The sequence below is a fragment of the Mytilus galloprovincialis genome, chromosome 13 (assembly GCF_965363235.1).
Source record: "Mytilus galloprovincialis chromosome 13, xbMytGall1.hap1.1, whole genome shotgun sequence".
In the NCBI taxonomy this organism is placed as follows: Eukaryota; Metazoa; Mollusca; class Bivalvia; order Mytilida; family Mytilidae; genus Mytilus; species Mytilus galloprovincialis.
This window is the reverse complement of record NC_134850.1, coordinates 9338892-9358236: the sequence shown is the minus strand read 5'-3', so window position 1 is coordinate 9358236 and position 19345 is coordinate 9338892. Positions and strand designations below refer to the sequence as shown.

The 19345-nt window shown below is 33.1% G+C and overlaps 1 protein-coding gene across 2 annotated transcripts in view; it reads left to right on the top strand.

Annotated features, from left to right (window-relative positions):
• LOC143057053 (uncharacterized) overlaps positions 1-19345 on the top strand; it is a 70216-nt gene that overhangs the window by 14240 nt on the left and 36631 nt on the right. Inside the window, exon 3 of one of the 2 annotated variants that reach the window (XM_076230282.1) lies at positions 2508-3615. The exons of the other annotated variant lie outside the window; for it this stretch is intronic. Within the exon in view, the coding sequence (XP_076086397.1) occupies positions 2508-2770 (263 nt within the window). The 3' untranslated portion in view covers positions 2771-3615. Of the gene's footprint in view, positions 1-2507; positions 3616-19345 lie in introns of those variants that run through there. 2 annotated transcript variants of the gene reach the window in all.

Genomic DNA, 19345 nt, shown 5'->3' with positions numbered 1-19345 from the left:
ATGTGTTAATGAGAGGATAGAAGAACAAGGTAGTGTATTTACTATGATAGGTGTGTCATTGAGAGGATAGAAGAACAAGGTAGTGTATTTACTATTATAGGTATGTCATTGAGAGGATAGAAGAACAAGGTAGTGTATTTACTATGATAAGTGTGTCATTGAGAGGATAGAAGAACAAGGTAGTGTATTTACTATGATAGGTGTGTCATTGAGAGGACAGAAGAACAAGGTAGTGTATTTACTATGATAGGTGTTTCATTGAGAGGATAGAAGAACAAGGTAGTGTATTTACTATGATAGGTGTGTTATTGAGAGGATAGAAGAACAAGGTAGTGTATTTACTATGATAGGTGTGTCATTGAGAGGACAGAAGAACAAGGTAGTGTATTTACTATGATAGGTATGTCATTGAGAGGATAGAAGAACAAGGTAGTGTATTTACTATGATAGGTGTGTCATTGAGAGGATAGAAGAACAAGGTAGTGTATTTACTATGATAGGTGTGTCATTGAGAGGATAGAAGAACAAGGTAGTGTATTTACTATGATAAGTGTGTCATTGAGAGGATAGAAGAACAAAGTAGTGTATTTACTATGATAGGTGTGTCATTGAGAGGACAGAAGAACAAGGTAGTGTATTTACTATGATAGGTGTGTCATTGAGAGGACAGAAGAACAAGGTATTTACTATGATAGGTGTGTCATTGAGAGGATAGAAGAACAGGGTAGTGTATTTACTATGATAGGTGTGTCATTGAGAGGATAGAAGAACAAGGTAGTGTATTTACTATGATAGGTGTGTCATTGAGAGGACAGAAGAACAATGTAGTCTATTTACTATGATAGGTGTGTCATTGAGAGGATAGAAGAACAAGGTAGTGTATTTACTATGATAGGTGTGTCATTGAGAGGACAGAAGAACAAGGTAGTGTATTTACTATGATAGGTGTGTCATTGAGAGGACAGAAGAACAAGGTATTTACTATGATAGGTGTGTCATTGAGAGGATAGAAGAACAGGGTAGTGTATTTACTATGATAGGTGTGTCATTGAGAGGATAGAAGAACAAGGTAGTGTATTTACTATGATAGGTGTGTCATTGAGAGGACAGAAGAACAATGTAGTCTATTTACTATGATAGGTGTGTCATTGAGAGGATAGAAGAACAAGGTAGTGTATTTACTATGATAGGTGTGTCAAAAGTTGAGAGGATAGAAGAACAAGGTAGTGTATTTACTATGATAGGTGTGTCATTGAGAGGACAGAAGAACAAGGTAGTGTATTTACTCTGATAGATGTGTCATTGAGAGGATAGAAGAACAAGGTAGTGTATATACTATGATAGGTGTGTCATTGAGGGGATAGAAGGACAAGGTAGTGTATTTACTCAGTTCATATTTTACTAGTAAAAAAAGGGTTTAAAAAGGAAAATGCGACAGTATTTTTTTTATTTTTTTTTTAAAGCATTGCGACGTTTACACACCAAACAAAAGTTTACTAAGCCTTTTAAAACTGGTGCTTGTACGTAGGTATCAAGTTATCTTATTGTATCAAAGACACTTGTCTCAGAACGAAAATTTCCTATGTACCGTAATATAACACTAGGTACTAAATTTGCATTTTCGAAAAATGTCGCGAAATTCGGTTTTGTGTCGAATTATCGGTGTCAATCCCACTAAAACTTGTTATGTCATAAATCTAAATTGATTTATCTATTTATATATACAATGGTGTATAACACGCAAATTTTTGTTGTGGGACTAATATGTAGCAGATATACCAAAGCATGTCAATCGTATTTATTTTGTCTACCAAATAAACTCATCATAGATACCAGTACTAAAATTGTATATATACGCCAGACGCGCGATTCGTCTACAAAAGACTCATCAGTGACGCTCTAATATGTCCTAAGCCTTTTTACATTGATGCTTGTAGGTATCAGGTTATCTTATTGTATGGAATTGTAGTCTTGTTTATATTTTAAATTGTTTTAATATTTTTGTTGATAGTACAGGACGATGATTTCATTGTGGAATTGCTACACCAAGATAATACCGTTGAGCAACTGCCTCCATATTTATTATATTGTTCGTGTATTGCAATGAACTAGTAGATGCTCAATATGTGGTATAATTGACCATGAGAAGACTCCTCATCAAAGACTGCAAGACGTACACGAATAAGTTAACAACAGGTCACTCTACGGCCTTCAAAGATCCATAAATATTGCATTGTGATACTAATAGGTATACTTGACTATGAGACAACTTTCCGTCAAAGACCAAAAGACGTAGAAGCAAAAAGTAAAGGTTGAACAGTTTCAACACCCAATCTATTATAAAATTGGAATGTGATATTGATAAATATCACAAGTATTTTTTTGTCGCGTGTTTGCCAACAACTATTAATGATAGCTTCTTGAGTATTGGTACTATAAATGTCATATTTTAATCCTATGTTTCTATTCTGTTGACTGTTTCTACATTAGTAACCTTCTTTTTTCAGGACAAGTTCACGCATACATACGGGATTGCCACAACAGTGCTAACAACTATTCATTTTATGACCCGAAGTTTTTTGATTTAGACGCTGCACGTAACCACTCAACATGTATCTATGATGCCTTTTCAAAGAGAGTAGCTTGTGTCACTGTGTGTGAAACAGATTTTTGTAATGGACCTCAGATAGCTGGTGGAAATAGTAGCCGCGCACAACTATTACTTGTGTTATTTTACTCTGTTCTTGTAATGTTAAAGAGCATTGTTTGATCTATAGTAATAGTGAAACATTGGAAACATGACGAGTATTTTAGAATAGAAATACGATAGTATTGTATACTACCGCCAAATCTTGGGGGGGGGGGGGGGGATGGACACCCCATGGGATGTAAGTTTATAGAAAGTAGATCTGTAATTTATGTTTACAATTATAACTTAGGTTGTAGTTTTCTGTTTCAGAGTCTATTGAACTCTTGGTATCTTTTTTTTTCACAAGCGTACATTTAACGCTGGGATTCAAATTAAATCCCGCAATCTCTAAGTCAAATTAAAGAAGTTCGCTTGTCATGTTTTGGATTTTTTGTCAGATCTTCGGAATCCTCTGGTGCTATCCCTAATTTTGACCCTATTTATTTTTTACAAATCTTTAACAAGTATAATGATAAGCCATTTAACATTTTAGTTATGTTTTAACAGTTTTTGAAAACTTAAACTTGTCAATGATATGAAAAGTAAAGAGAGAACATTTTACCGCCAAAATTTCAAAATTTCGAAAATGAGCGCATTGCCTTATATATATATATATATATATATTTGCTCTTTTGATTTCTTTATTAATCCCCTATCAATATTTAAAAAAATATATATATTAAACTGAGAAGCGAACACCCTTAAAGTTGTCCATTCGTTTTTGATGTGTTTTGTCATTTGATTTTGCCATGTGATTAGGGACTTTCCGATTTGATTATTCTCTGAGTTAGTATTTATTGTGATTTTACTTTTTAAGTAGCACGATTACAATCTAATTTGTAAATATCTTGTTTGATGGCTGTATAATTGTCTCCAAACAAGTCTTTTTTTTATCTCTTATTCATGTAAATTAAACGTTAATTCTGTTCTGGTTATCAAGTAATTGAAATAATATTTAAGATGGAGTAGAGATGACTTTATTTTACACCAGGGCCATAACATAATATTCTGTTCACTAAATTTGACTGTTTCACTAGTGTCAATCAACTGCTCGAGCTTGTTCTTTCAAACAAACTATAGTTCAAAGAAAATAATACAGAATTTGATGGTGTTAATTAAAACTATGTATATTTTATAACTTTTATTTATATGTTTTGCAATAAAATTTTGAAATAAAATAAATGATTATGAGTATCATTTCTGAGGCAGATTTATCTCAAAATCAAAATGATATGATAAAATTAAGACCGACACTTAAAAAACTTAAAAACTTAAAAGATACAAAATAAGAAGCGAAGATACAAAACATATTAAAGAAAACTGAAGACTGAGCAGCAAGAACACAACCAAAAGTCAGGTGCCTGGAAATGTTAACAGATCCGGTTCTTCAGATCATGATCTACCAATGGACAAAAAAAACCATTGCAATGGAAAGGCAAAGTATCATTTCTGAGGCAGATTTATCTCAAAATCAAAATGAAATGATAAAATTAAGACCGACACTTAAAAAACTTAAAAGATACAAAATAAGAAGCGAAGATACAAAACATATTAAAGAAAACTGAAGACTGAGCAACAAAAACAAAACCAAATTGTCAGGTGCATGGAAAAGTTAGCAGATCCGGTTCTTCAAAGGTCAGGAGCCAGGAAAGGTTAGCAGATCTGGTTCTTCGGAATGGCCAGTAGATCTAGGCTACAGTAGATCATGCTCGACATTTGGATCTACCAATGGATCAATTAAAACATTGCCATGGAAAGGCAAAGTGTGTTTTTTTTTTGAATTAAAAAGAAAAAAAAACAACAAGAAAACACAGAAAGAACATGGTACCAAATAAAAACCGAAAATCAACAAAACGATCTACAAAAAGCTTAAAAAAAAAAAATTAAAAAAAGCATAACGAACAATATAAAACCCCGAGGATCATCTCAATTGGTCTGGAAATGTTTGGAAATTTTGGGGGTGAGTGGGGAGGGAGGGGGGGGGGGGTAATAATAAAAAAAGAAACAACATGGGACAAAAATATTTGGTGACTATGTTGACGCATCTATCACATCGAGCTAGAGATAAAGGATACAACAGATACAGTTAAGTCGACCTCATATCTTGACTTACATCTAGAAATTGATAATGAGGGTCGGTTGATATATATATCTTCATTATTTAAAACGAATAGAAGATCGGATACGACAAAGGAAGGTTGAAGGCGAAGAAGGGTGTTGTCAATACAAATACCCAGCAATTCATCTCCCATCACAAGAGTGAACAATCTGAATATATCTCAACTTATATCGACAACATACTGAAGATGATATTATCAAAATGCTGGACTTTTTGATCGGCAATACATTTGATGAGATTGGAGGATTGATAATTAAACAGACAGGCGGTATTCCAATCGGTACTAATTGTGCGCCCCAACCCCCACCTCCTAACTAGTCGGTTTGTTTTGGTACTCGTATAAACCAGAAATCATTCAGAACCTTCTAAAAGACTAAAAAAATAAGCACCTTTCGATTTATCTAATTTAACTTTCATATATATTGATGATGTCCTATTATTTCATAACCCATATTTCAGTAAATACTTAAATCTGATATATCCCAGTGAACTTGAAATTAAGGATTATACTGATACAAGAAGGACTTCTTCATACCATATATTTTCCTCAGTATTGACACAGACTTCACACTAAAATCTATGACAAACGGGACGATATTGCAACAGGCCAAGTATGACAAATTTTAGGAGCCTGTGGATATGTAAGGTCATGGATCATGATTCAAGGCTACAGTAGAAGTTTTAAAATGATCTTCTACGTAGTCGTCTTTTATGTAGTTTTCAGTGAGGGAATAGGAGCTATCTTAAAGAAATCTTTTGTCTCTTATGCACACACATTCCTGATCTTTTTTTAATTAAGTAATCTATTTAGTAATAACAACTTTGGTGATATTTTTTTTTTGTAATTATAGAACATCCAACACTAAGATTAATGTACCATATCATAGTCATGATGCCAATTAAAGGATCTACCACTCCCCTTGGAAACACTTTAGGAAGATCAGAGTACCAACATTCTAAAAATAACGTAGACAAATTTCGACTGTCTATACAGATGGATCGAACTTATTTGTGTACGTTATTTTTAGAATGTTGGTACTCTGATCTGCTTAAGTGTTTCCAAGGGTAGTGGTAGATCCTTTAATTGACATCATGACTATGATATGGTACAATAATCTGTGCGATCCATCTGTATAGACAGTCGAAAAATCTGAATAATTTGCCTTGATTTCAGCATAATGTTAAATAAAAAGATGTTTTTCGTCTTCAGTTCTATTGTATTTACGGAGATCATAAAAACTATTGACCCTTGACCAAACCGGAACCATTACATAAACATTTACCATGTTTACCCTATGTCTAACTTTAACAAAACACACAATTTTAACCCTTCAACACTAACACTACACTCAACGGTTAATGTGATATCCGTAACTGCAGTTACATATACTCAAAGATGGCAGACGATGTTTTTGGTCGATATTTCTGTTGTCAATTCTGTATTAATCATGCATTATTCGTTGTTTTTTCGTGTCTTTTGTTAACGTATTACTTAGTTTGAAATTGAAACCCATAGTTTTTTCTTCGTAGATCAACCGCTACATAGACAAATAATCAGTCCAAATAATCAGCGATGATATGGGTAAGTGTGTAAACTGATATCCGTAACTATAGGTTGTATTTCTGTAAATATTGACAATGCAATTTCCCATAGGAACTTTGTTTTACGGCTAAAACTGTACCACTTTTACTATGAAGTTTTAAAAAAAACCTTATCCTAGAATTGAAAGTTCATATGCACTACAATTTTTTTTGAAAGGTCAAAATATAGGGCTGTGCGGCATGACAATTGTGACACAAACACCCAATAAATAATATTCAGGAAGGATCGATAAGTTTTAATGACTGCGAAGAGTAAATATAAGCTCTTCTTAACAATTAAACTTACATATATGCAAATTTTATGAATTAATTTTGTATTCAGGACTTAAAGTAAACTATGCATACTGTAAACTGTGAAATTATGCTGAGTCATTATATCTAAGGCCCAGGATTCTATCAATCTTCATGAAATATTTATAAAACTTCATATTTGAGCTGAGTTCTTTAAAATCTGTGAGATAAAGTTTTTGTTAAATTCTGAATGCTCTTTTTTTTTATCCTACATTTCGTCCATTTTGCAAATATACTGAAAGACTTTAGAAACGCAACACTAGATTATTCTTTTTAATTCCCATGTTCAAATATGCAATTTTTAATAACCAAACTTATGAACAGAAACAGAAAAAAAATGCCAGTTCGAAAGTTGAATTGATTACGTCATTTTCAATGTTTAAATATTGTGGTATATAATGAAACCCTGGTTTTCTCCTTACCAATGAACTTTTCACCGTCAAAATCAATGACTGGCTGTAACAGAGGCCAAAATAATTGTCAGAAAGGTCAACCCATTCTGTTCGGCACGTTTTGGGTTCTGATTTGCACAATCTAACTTTGCTGTTGTTCCACCAATTACAATGGGTTTTGGCAATTATGCGGTTAAAACTTTAAGAACAAACTGTGCCCCTCTACTTGCCGACTTGTTTCTTTTTTATAATGAGGCTGACTTCATGCAGGAACTTCTAAGGAAGAAAGATAAGAAGTTAGCAATATCCTTTAACTCTACTTTCCGCTATATAGATGACGTTCTTTCACTAAACAATTGAAAATTTGGTGACTATGTTGAACGCATCTATCCCATCGAATTGGAGATAAAGGATACTACAGATACAGTTAAGTCGGCTTCATATATTGACTTACACCTAGAAATTGACAATGAGGGTCGGTTGAAAACAAAACTTTACCACAAAAGAGATGATTTAAGCTTTCCAATTGTGAACTTTCCATTTCTAAGTAGCAACATTCCAGCAGCACCTGCATACGGGGTATATATCTCCCAATTGATACGATATTCCCGTGCTTGCATTTCCTATCATGATTTTCTTGATAAAGGGTTACTGCTCACAAGGAAGCTATTAAACCAAGAGTTCCAAATGGTGAAGTTGAAATCATCCCTTCGTAAATTTTACGGACGCCATCACGAGTTGGTTGACCGTTATGGAATAACCGTTTCACAAATTATATCGGATATGTTTCTTACGTCGTAACTACAATCCCCTTCCCTTTCATGAATGTGACCTACCGAATTAGACTATTTACCGGATGTGTAATCATATAAGCAACACGACGGGTGCCACATGTGGAGCAGGATCTGCTTACCCTTCCGGAGCACCTGAGATCACCCCTAGTTTTTGGTGGGGTTCGTGTTGTTTATTCTTTAGTTTTCTATGTTGTGTCATGTGTACTATTGTTTTTCTGTTTGTCTTTTTCATTTTTAGCCATGGCGTTGTCAGTTTGTTTTCGATTTATGAGTTTGACTGTCCCTTTGGTATCTTTTGTCCCTCTTTTAAGACTTTGAATGTTTTTCTACAGTCGATTCTTTGGCACTTAAGTTAATGGGAAACATTAATGGCATACATCTGTCTAAAATGGCATTCAGCAATATGATAAGCAGTTTACGCTTCGACCGTAGACCTGTCTCGCAAATGACGTTGCGTAATCAAATTCTATAGACGTTGAATTGTAACTACATGTTGATCTGGTCATTGATGGTCTTAAACAAATCCCGTTTAACGGTATCATTGTTTGAAGGAAAGTAAAACTAGTTTCAGAAGTCAAATTGTCTGGTTGAAGCACGTTCATGTTTTCCTGTTTGCAGTATTTTAATGAGTTTTTTTATTCCTCAGTCTTGGCAATATGGAGATGCAATATTTTTTTAACTGATTAAAGTTAGGCCAAGGATTTAAAAAACTGTTTCGCAAAGAAAACAAATGAAAAAATATTTTATTGGTTCGAATTTTGCTTTCTGAAATTTGTGCCATCTCAATAGTCCAGTATGTTCAATAACCACAGGGAAGTCAGATGTTGATTTTTTCGAACGAAAAAGAAGTATGATAAGCATGAATAGTAGTTGTAAGATGATCAAACATGATTTGGTACAAAACAAAACCTACAAAATGAGGGTTGCGTTTTTAAAGTCAGTCAGTATATATATATCATGCATATTCAGAATGAGAACAAATAAACAATACATACGTCAACATTATTTGTATACTAAATTGTACATTAAACCGTTCATGCATTTATACTGGAATGAAGGAAGAGTATGAATTCGCACATACCAAATATTGTTATCCTATTACTTATAATAAAAGAGAATTTAACATTACAAAAATCTTAAATTTTTTTTCACGTAGTCACTGAACCATGCAAATGAGGTCAAGGACATTGGATATGTGACTGACGGAAAGTTCGTAGCATAAGGCATCTATATACAAACTATGAAGCATCCATGTCTTCCACCTTCTAAAATTTCAAGCTTTTTTAAACGAAGTTAGCTAACGCCGCCGCCGCCAGATCACTATCCCTATGTCGAGCTTTCTGCAACAAAAGTTGCAGGCTCGACAAAAACCAATGAGACGCAATACAATTGTGTGTGTTCTGATTTTATTTATAACAAATCCATATAAAAGAGTTATTTCGAATAAAGAAACAAAATATGGAGGACATAGATATTGTTTAAATCAAAATTTCCTCTAAACAATTTATATATAGTTTTAAAAAAAATTTGATGATTCAAATACATTTTTAATTTTCTTTTTTCTTCTCTAACTAGCAGACAGTAAGTATCAAATACCGCAGCTGAGGAAGTTCAAAATAAATAATGATCTTTCCGTTATTTTGTTTTCAACGAAATTTGTTTCAGCATTTAATACACAAAGTTATTTTTTAACAGGCATATCAGTCTGTATGGTGCTATACCATGTGTTATTTGTACTTGATTAACATCACCATTTTAATGTATTTCATCAAATAAAGAAATACACAATTAAGTTAGGCTGATAGTAAAGCAACCAAAAATAAATAGAAATTAACTTGAATGACTTACATGAGGGTACCCTCATTGCACCTACTTTGACACTTTTCGTTCACCTACGTTTATTTATGATCCAGACAAGTTTTTTTTATTAATTTTTTAGATGTATCCTTATATCTAATATAATGATTTATTTGCAAAATATACACATATATGTCAAGCAAACACAAATATAAACATGCATAATACAAAACTACAAACATAATCATCAAAAAACATAGTTATAATGGTAATGTACCCTTTGATGGACATCGGCCTCAATTTCGCAATTCTAAAGATTGCTTTATAAAGTCACCAACTTCTGTCAAAGCTCAGATTCAGGATTTTAAAGTTATAGTAGCTGTAAAAGGGGTTGATAATTTGTATCAACAGGGTAAAAATTATTAACCTTAAGGTAGCAATACACAGTTTGGAGTTTGGTTTCGCATTTTGGACCCGGTCGATTTTTAAATATGAAAGTTATTGTGTAATAAAATTCATTTTTAGACAGCTGTTTACTAATTTAGCCTTCAAAGATGGTTTATAAGAACATCAAGATTATATTTTACATGTTTAATTTACTGTTCGGCTCTCCGTATTTTCATAGCTAGACCGGTCATCGGTCAAGAAATTAACGTTATGTTTACTAACACTTTTTTCTACACGAAGTTTTTAACGAAATTTTACCAAAATATGAGATGAAAGACATACAATTTTCATTGAATTTATTGAAAGATATATATGAATAATTTCAGAAAAAGTATTACTTTAAGCGATTGCAATTATACTTTTAGCTAAATTGTGGGAAAATATGTGACTTCCCTCCCTTTTTTGCAATATTTTATAACAAATAAATGCATATTGTTTCCATAGATACACCCAAAATAAATTATATTTTGCCATTTTACTGGATATAAAGTTTATGTAAATTTCTGATTCCATACATATGCATATACATGACACAAACGGTAAGCCTAATATTGAAAGACAGCAGTAAAAAGGGGGTGGTAAAATTTATGAGGGCAAAGGAGTAGGTCCGGTAAGGACGGATTTTGGCCTCAAATTTCAGGTTCATCTGACAAAAGATTTTGACGACTTTTTAAACACTTAAGTGTCTATTTCATTTGAATCAATTAATTTATGTGAACGATTTTAACTGATTTAATCATTAAAAACGATCAGATTCAAGCTCAAGTATGAAAAATCTACCAAGTATGCCGAAAAAATGCGGCCACTTTCGTTTTAAACGAAAACCGTCTAAAATTTAACTAAAATGCTCAAACTGTGAAGATTTCAGTAATTTAGCATGACTTAATGGTGCTAGTACCCGATATATGTGCATTATATTGTAAAAAAAAAGCCCATGTTTATGTAGCAGAAGCATTCTTGTGTCCAATAAATAACTTAAAGTTAACATTTTAACGATTTTGTAAAACTGCTATATTTTGGGGCCAAAAGGGGTCTTACTGAACCTTCTCCTTTTAATATCTTTTCCTAACTGTTTATAACTACCTTAAAAATAAGCAATCTCTTATAAAGTTGAGTTTAATTTACAATTTTAAAAAGATGGTATTCATCATCAAGTTTATTACAAAGTTTAGTTAACCTTTGACTCTCGGTACATTTTAATATCTACCTATTTCAATTTCTAGGTTATGGTCACTAACCCTTAATTTTGGAATTCATTGTCTGGTTTTAAAATTTAATTCTTTCAATAAATAATTCTCAATTTTTATCTCAGATTTTATTCGACTGTATAAAAATAATTTTGAACTGGCTGTTAGTGACGAAAGTTTAATCAGGACTTTTTTTTAATTTTGTATAAACTTCATGAGGGTCGTAATTAGGATACCTCCATGACGAATAACGGATAAAATTCCTGCCAAATGATGTTAACGGTAATTTTTGGTGTATGACGATAAAAAGTACACTTTCTTTTACATGTTTTAGACGATAAAAAATGACTGGTTTTGACGAATCACGTTAAATATTTTCCAAAAACGACGGTTACGATAATTATTTGAGACATCTGACGATTCACGATAAAGATATTTCACATTACTACTCTCCTTCATGTGATACCTGTTTTAACTTCATCTTAAAGGAATGTACCTGTCCTAAGTCAGGAATCTGATGTACAGTAGTTGTCGTTTGTTTATGTAATTTATACGTGTTTCTCGTTTCTCGTTTTTTATATAGATTATACCGTTGTTTTTCCCGTTTGAATGGTTTACACCTAGTAATTTAGGGGCCCTTTATAGCATGTTGTTCGGTGTGAGCCAAGGCTCCGCGTTGAAGGCCGTACATTGACCTATAATGTTAACTTTTATAAATTGTTATTTGGATGGAGAGTTGTCTTATTGGCAGTCATACCACATCTTCCTATATCTATACTTAATTTTATTGTATGAGTTATCATAATTTGCAAAATCTTCAGCCATTGGGTCTCTTTAAATCTATTTTGAGGAAATGTTTACCCACTATGAAAACCATCATTATGCAGTGACTTATTTGATTTAAAGGCTACTTTTAACAGAGGATAATATCATTAGTATAAAATCTACAAAAATATAAATTGACTTGTGCTTTAATAAATAAAGCCATCGAAATTCAGTTTGTTTTCGCTGAAATAGAACATGTAGTTTCCTAAGCCCTAGGACAGACTTAAAATATTTATTATGAATCATTTTATAGCAAGATTTGTCTTCTAAAGACAATGTATCACAAACAGATCATGTTAATATATATACATTAAGTGTCACCAATTTAGTTTTTAATCCATATTCAATCCTAGAAAAATTAGCCTGAATTGACCTCCAGTCGATCAATGACTCTGTAATAAGGAGTCCATTCATGCTTAGATTCACATTTTTGTTCTTCATATATTTAGAACAGAACATATTGAAGATGCTGTTTATTCATATTTCAAGAAATGGATGATCGTAACATATTTTACTTACTCCTTTTTAACGATGACGTTTCCGTAGATATACTTTTTACAGTAAATACGTCATTTGTTGATATAAACTGTGTTCGTTTTGAGAATATTTAAATAAATTTACCTATTTGAAAGTGGTACATGTCAAAAAAAAAAAAATACAAACGTTTTAGTCAAGAAGAAAACTTGAAAGAATTACGATGCTCTTTATGTTAAAAAGATGCATTTAGGTATTCCGTGCAAATTGGGTTGTTTAACATTAATTTCAAAAACAGATCAGATTCCGAATTAATTCATTGTCTGAAAGAAATATTTATATTAATTTATGTTTCACGTCAAAAAGAAACACTTTTCCGCCTGCCTCATTACAAACAAGAAGAATATTTACTTTTTTGTCAAAATAAATTCCGCAGGGACTATTCAACCCATCTGATTTAGTTATAAGTTCTCTTTGATGTTTACCATCATCAGATACAACTACTACAGTGTGTGTCTTCTTATAAGTCACATACACATTCCCCTCATTATGTGTTGTTACACAATTTAAATCTCGAAATTTATCATTTTTAAACTCCCACATTAACTTTCCATCTAACGAGCAGCAGTATATTGATGTTTTGTCTATACAGACCAACCTGTCTCTGTCTACTGTAATGTCGTGGATAAGGTGTGCAGGTGCCGTTATAGTACGTATTACTTTACCTGTCAGGTTCATCACCTGTATTCTACTCCTATCAATAACAACGTATAGGTTATTATCATTATATGATATTCCGTAGCAGAGATCACGGGTGTGGATTGTACTAGTGACAGAACGTGTAGATATATTTATTATCAGTATGGTTCTGTCATTAATACAGGAAACTGCTACAGTATTACTATCTATCACTGTTATATACCATGGTGTATAAGACAGAGGAATGTGATGGATATCAGTACCGTCTACATTACAAATGGTAAGTCGGTTATTATAGTCGGTCAACACTAATGTATTGCCTGTTTTGATACAGCTAGTAATGAACTGATATTCATAATCTGACTTTTTTATATTAAACTGTTGACGTAAACTGACAGAAACAGGAAGGTTGTATTTAACAGGTGTTTGAGCCTGAGTGAATGATTCTTCTGTGGTTGTGTTTTCTGAAAGAGAAAAAAAACATAAAAAAATACCTGAAAACAATGGATTGAATGTTGTAATAGAAAGGAGCAGAAATATAAATTCCAATACAAGCACAAATCATACAAACACAAAATTCAATATGGATTTGTACAATATTGATAAAGTTATTAATACTGATATAAAATATCATAGGGAAGGAAACATCCAAACAGGTGCATATAACAATGAAATCTATATATAACAAGTAAAGTGATTCAATTCAAGTATTCATCAATTTGAACTTGTTTTTTCTTTGAGTATGACAGTTGTTATCCATTCGTTAGCTGTGTTTGAGCTTTTGATTTTGAATTTTCCTCAGAGTTCTGTATTTTTGTAGTTTTACCTTTTTGTAAAGTATCTCTTCATTAAGGGCATACGATACAGTTACAGGGAAGTTAATGACGTTGCTAACGTAAAATGTTATTTTCGCGACGTCAAAAAAACTGTGAAGGAGCATGGGTATGATTTTTTGCGGATTGATTTCATTTTCATCGGTTACTTATTATTTTTCAGTTTTATTTTCACTTTTGCACATTATCCTGGACTTTGTGTTACAGGATATTCATTTCATCTGGTTTAAGGAATAGTTATTTATTTTCAGCTCTTACCAGACTAAGATTTTCATTTTTAAAATCCTCTTGTCCCACCCTACCGAATCTGTACCAAAATCAAGGAGTGTGTTAATGAAAGAGTTTGAAACAAAAGAGAATTGTGTTGAGGACAGACTTATGCAGACGTTATTTGTTTGGTGCTATCTATCTCTGTCATGTTGTCAATGATGTATAGGGTTATTTTGTCCTTCTTGTCCTAAAGTGTTTGGTTTTAGGGTTACTTATAAATTTATCGTCTTTTCCGTTTCTTTTTCTCGGAAATCATAGAACTAACTAAAAAAAAAAAACATTAGATAATGGAAAAACTTAGTCTCAATGAATAAACGTAGAAACAAACAATATATATTGGATAGATTGAGTTATTGATTGTTGGTTGCTTAACGTCCAGTGACAAATATTTCATGCATGTTCAGGACGAAATCATTAGACAATGAACAAAATAAGTAAAAACTGTAGACTGCCACTAGAAAATGAGGGTATATTGGGAAGGGGGCATGTACTTTGCCTTGAAACAGGCCACTTACGGGTTCAAAGAGTTGTAACAAGGATTCTTAACTTACAGACAACGTGGCACCTTCCTACACATGGCATCGGATTTAGCATCCCTGGCCTGACCAGACTTGCCTGAACATTCCGCACAGTCAAACAGACGCCCACGTTAACACAAGTTGTATTGGCACTGGCAAAAAGTTGTCATTATGAATAAAAATTACAGTACTATGCACCTTAGCACAGAAAGAAATCGGTTACGCTCAGTTATGGCACTGAGCACGCTTTTCAAGAGCATCCAATCACCGGATAAAGTAAAAATTGGCACATATATCAATATCTCGGTCTGAAAAAGGGGGAGGGGGTTGTTGCAAGCGGTATACGGTGGATATGAGGGATGTATAGGTGTATATTATTGTGTTGCGTTGTGTACTGTACTTTGATCGTAAGCTTAACTAAGACGTTAACGAGTTCTGTGCCATAGGGCCAATAAATTAACGTAAGCAATATCTGAAATATGCCACAAGGCGATGTTCTATATCAATACAATTCCATTCATTCTATGTCTGATTTAAAATACATAGATTTCTCAGAAACAATACAGTCATGCCACCAAAATCTTCTAAAACACGCGGGTGTGGTGGTAGGGTTTGGTGTAAAGGCAGAGGGAGCTCTGATAGTAACGAATACTGATCAAGCAGAGATTTCGGACCGACCAATCCAAACCTAAATTACAACCTTTTGCTGGTCCATTAAGCTCAAATGACGATATTTTAGTGCACGATAGCAGAGATGACACAGATGTGTCAATAGATATTATATAGGAAGATGTGGTATGAGTGCCAATGAGACAACTCTCCATCCAAGTAACAATTTATAAAAGTAAACCATTATAGGCCAAGGAACGGCCTTCAACAGGGAGCCTTGGCTCACACCGAACAGTAAGCTATAAAGGGCCCAACAATTACTAGTGTAAAACCATTCAAACGGGAAAACAACCGGTCTTTATAAACGAGAAGCATGGTTGAACTGTTAAAGAAAACGGACAAGAACTACATACAGACAAACAAAACCTGGAGATATATAATATACAGAGTGGCTATTTGTCCGGCTAGCCAGACGAATAGTACCAGGGCTATTTGTCCGGCCATTGTAATTCGCATGTCATATCATGTGCGTTCGGAAGTGCGTGTAATATTATCTTCAGTAACACCAGGGGGCCGCGTGTAATCCAATCACTGATTTTCAATTTTAAGATCATGGTTTTAAACAGCAATATCAATATTTGTGACAAAGTTTGCAGTTTTTCGGAATTTGACAATGGATACGATTGTTTGACCGTCAACGAATGAAATAATCTTATAAAAGGGACTCAAAAATAATTGAAATCTCAAGGAAAATTGGAAATAAAAGTTAATTGATTGGAGAACTATAGTTTTACAAATTTATTCGACTTACTACAGCTGTTTAAATGATGCATGGAAACGACTTTTAAATCAAGAGGACTTGAGAAAGGCCTTTACAATAGCATGTCTAACTTAATAAGATTTAATTATATTCCGAAAATGAATCTTGCATGGAAGATGGAAAATGCAATAATGACTATTATATAATAGTAATATGAAGAAAACAACAATTTCAATTACCAGTAACAAGATTGGGCCCTAACAATAAAGATAACAAACATTTGTTAACCCCTGGTGCTGCTGAAGATAATATTACACGCACATACAAATAGTGACATACGCATTGTATTGGCCGGACAAATAGTCCTGGTACTATTCGTCCGGCTAGCCGGACAAATAGCAACTGTCTATAATATATTTTATGTGAAAATGATAATGAGAATGAGGGTCATAGTATGAACGTAGTCAGGTCGTAAGTAGAGCGTGATGAGGACGGCGAGGGCGTGCTACAATCGTACTATGGTGTTAAACAGCGTGGTATAAACGTGGTTTAGTCGTAGTGGAAGCATAGTTGGGTCGCGGTGAGAACGTGATGGTCGTAGTGAGGTCGTAATATAACGTCGCTGTGAGATCGTAGTGAAGTCTCTCCGAATAGAATCACGCTTTCGCTACGCTCTCGCTACGATGGTACATCGATCTTACTACGACCCTAGTGCGCTCTCACTACGCTTCTACTACGACCTGATTTCGCCACGACCGCACAACGATTGTTTCGAACATGTTCAAAGTTGGCCACGCTCATCACGATCTCGAAGACCTCACTACGACCGTGATACGACCTTACTGCGATCTACACAATCGTACTACGATCATCAAAATTTGCATTTTTTTCACAGATCGTAGTGCGATCATGGCCTAGTGGGTGTGCGGTATTAAAATACTGCCAAATCTTGACAATTGTAGTCATATATGAAACTTCAAATTTTAAAGAAAAAATGGTTATTTCTTATATGTGTTAGAAAATCCTTTATACTATCGAAATCCTCATACGTGTTCTATCAACTTATTATCTATATGTTATAAAATCATCAAAAGAAAATTAGAGATTATCGGGACAAAATATAAAAAAAAAAAGAGAGTAGCATTTTTTTTTAAGACTTGAAATACATTTATTGAAAATCACCTGAATATAATTTACCTTGTATAACCCAGGGAAGTATACACAAGGGGCCAGTATCAGTAGCATTAACAACTGCTTGCAAAAATATGGGAGGAGTCCATCGGAATGATATATTCACAGCCTTCTACAAATATGAAAGGAAAACCGTCAAAATGTGGAAGAAATTTATTGTTTAATTTTTATCAAACATTTATGATAGATTCGTACATTCTTTATAAAAAAAAACAAACTCAAACAAGCCTCGTTCTCTATAATGATTTATGAAATATAAAATAGTTATTAGTTGTCAACTGAGCCCCCCCCCCTAAACAAAGGCAATTTACTTAAATACCACTTTTTTATTCGTGTGCTTATATGTGAATGCTTCCGTTCCAATTACGGTAGAAAAATCAATAAAAAAAAAAAAAAAAAAAAAAAAAATCGGGAAAATTTCCCGAATTTTTCATTCTACTAATGAACTCAAAATCGTTAACTTTTTTTTTCAGATCTAGTTCCTGTTCCGGTTTCCCCTTATTTGCGCAGAAATCTGTCTTGTTTGCAAGAAACTTTGAAAAGAAAATTATATGTATCAGTCTAGTAAAATATAAGATTGGAACTCAATACAATTTCATTTTTAATAATTGTTTGATTTGAAAAAAAACGTTACCTGATGGAAGCGTTTCTTTTGTTTACATTGAATATGACGTCATAACTTAAACAACGTCACAGCTAAATCCCTAACCACAGAACCGAAATCGGGAACGTTACGGTATTTCCGTTTCCTTTATTAACATGTTTGAGGTAAAAAAATAATGCATACAGACTTCGTCCCCATTCACAGGTTATGCCTGCCTCATATTATGTGAATGCTTCCGTTTTTTCACATGATTGTATGACTTAATATGAGGCAGGCATTACCTGTAAATGGGGACGAAGTCTGTATGAAAATTTTCCCCCTTTTTTTTTTCTTTTTTTTTTTATTGATTTTTCTACTGTTATTGGAGACTTTGTCCTCATACAAAAACCATATAGAAGGAAACAAATCAATAAAAAAAAAAAATCGGGAAAATTTTCATTTTACTAATGAACTCAAAATTCAATTTTTTTGATGTCATGTTTTGAATTCCCGCATCTGCGCAGAAATCTACAATGTACTTCCTTTTTCCGGTCTCGTTAGTATGAAACTTTGAGTAAAATATATGTTTATCAGTCTAGTATAAAATAGGAAGGAACGCTATACCAATTTCATAAAAAAAATAGTGTTTCTTTGTTTACATTGCATATGACGTCATAACTTAAATAACGTCACAACAGAACCAAAATCGGAAACGTTACGGTATTTCCGTTTCTTTTTTTTTTTTTAACAAATATTTAAGTTACAAAAAAATAATTCATACAGACTTCGTCTCCATTTACAGGTAATGCTTGCCTCATATTAACGTCTTGGCAATTTTGAAATTTGGTCTTGGCATTGAAAAAACTACGTCTGCCATTATACGTTTCTATTCAATACAACATAAAGTATCACATTAATTAATTAAGGTAACAGGTACGTAAATGGCTTGTCCTGCGATTTTTAAAAGAAATTGTATGCACGTAGAACTTATTAAAAGATAATGAAAAATCGAAAAATTTAAGTTGGTCACCGATCTAATTTCCGAGTTCCAGGCATTTGAAAATGGCAATGAAACAACATAAAGTACATAGACATAACATCAAATTTGAACCAAAAATAAGAAATTTCAAGCTTTATTTATTCTGCAGTTTAAACCAATCCTACGATTTTTCTATAAAAACCAATTGTTTTTAAGGTATTATTTTCCTTTCTTTTGATATATAATTTTCATGGGGTTACCGAACTCCTCTTTCATATATCAGTCG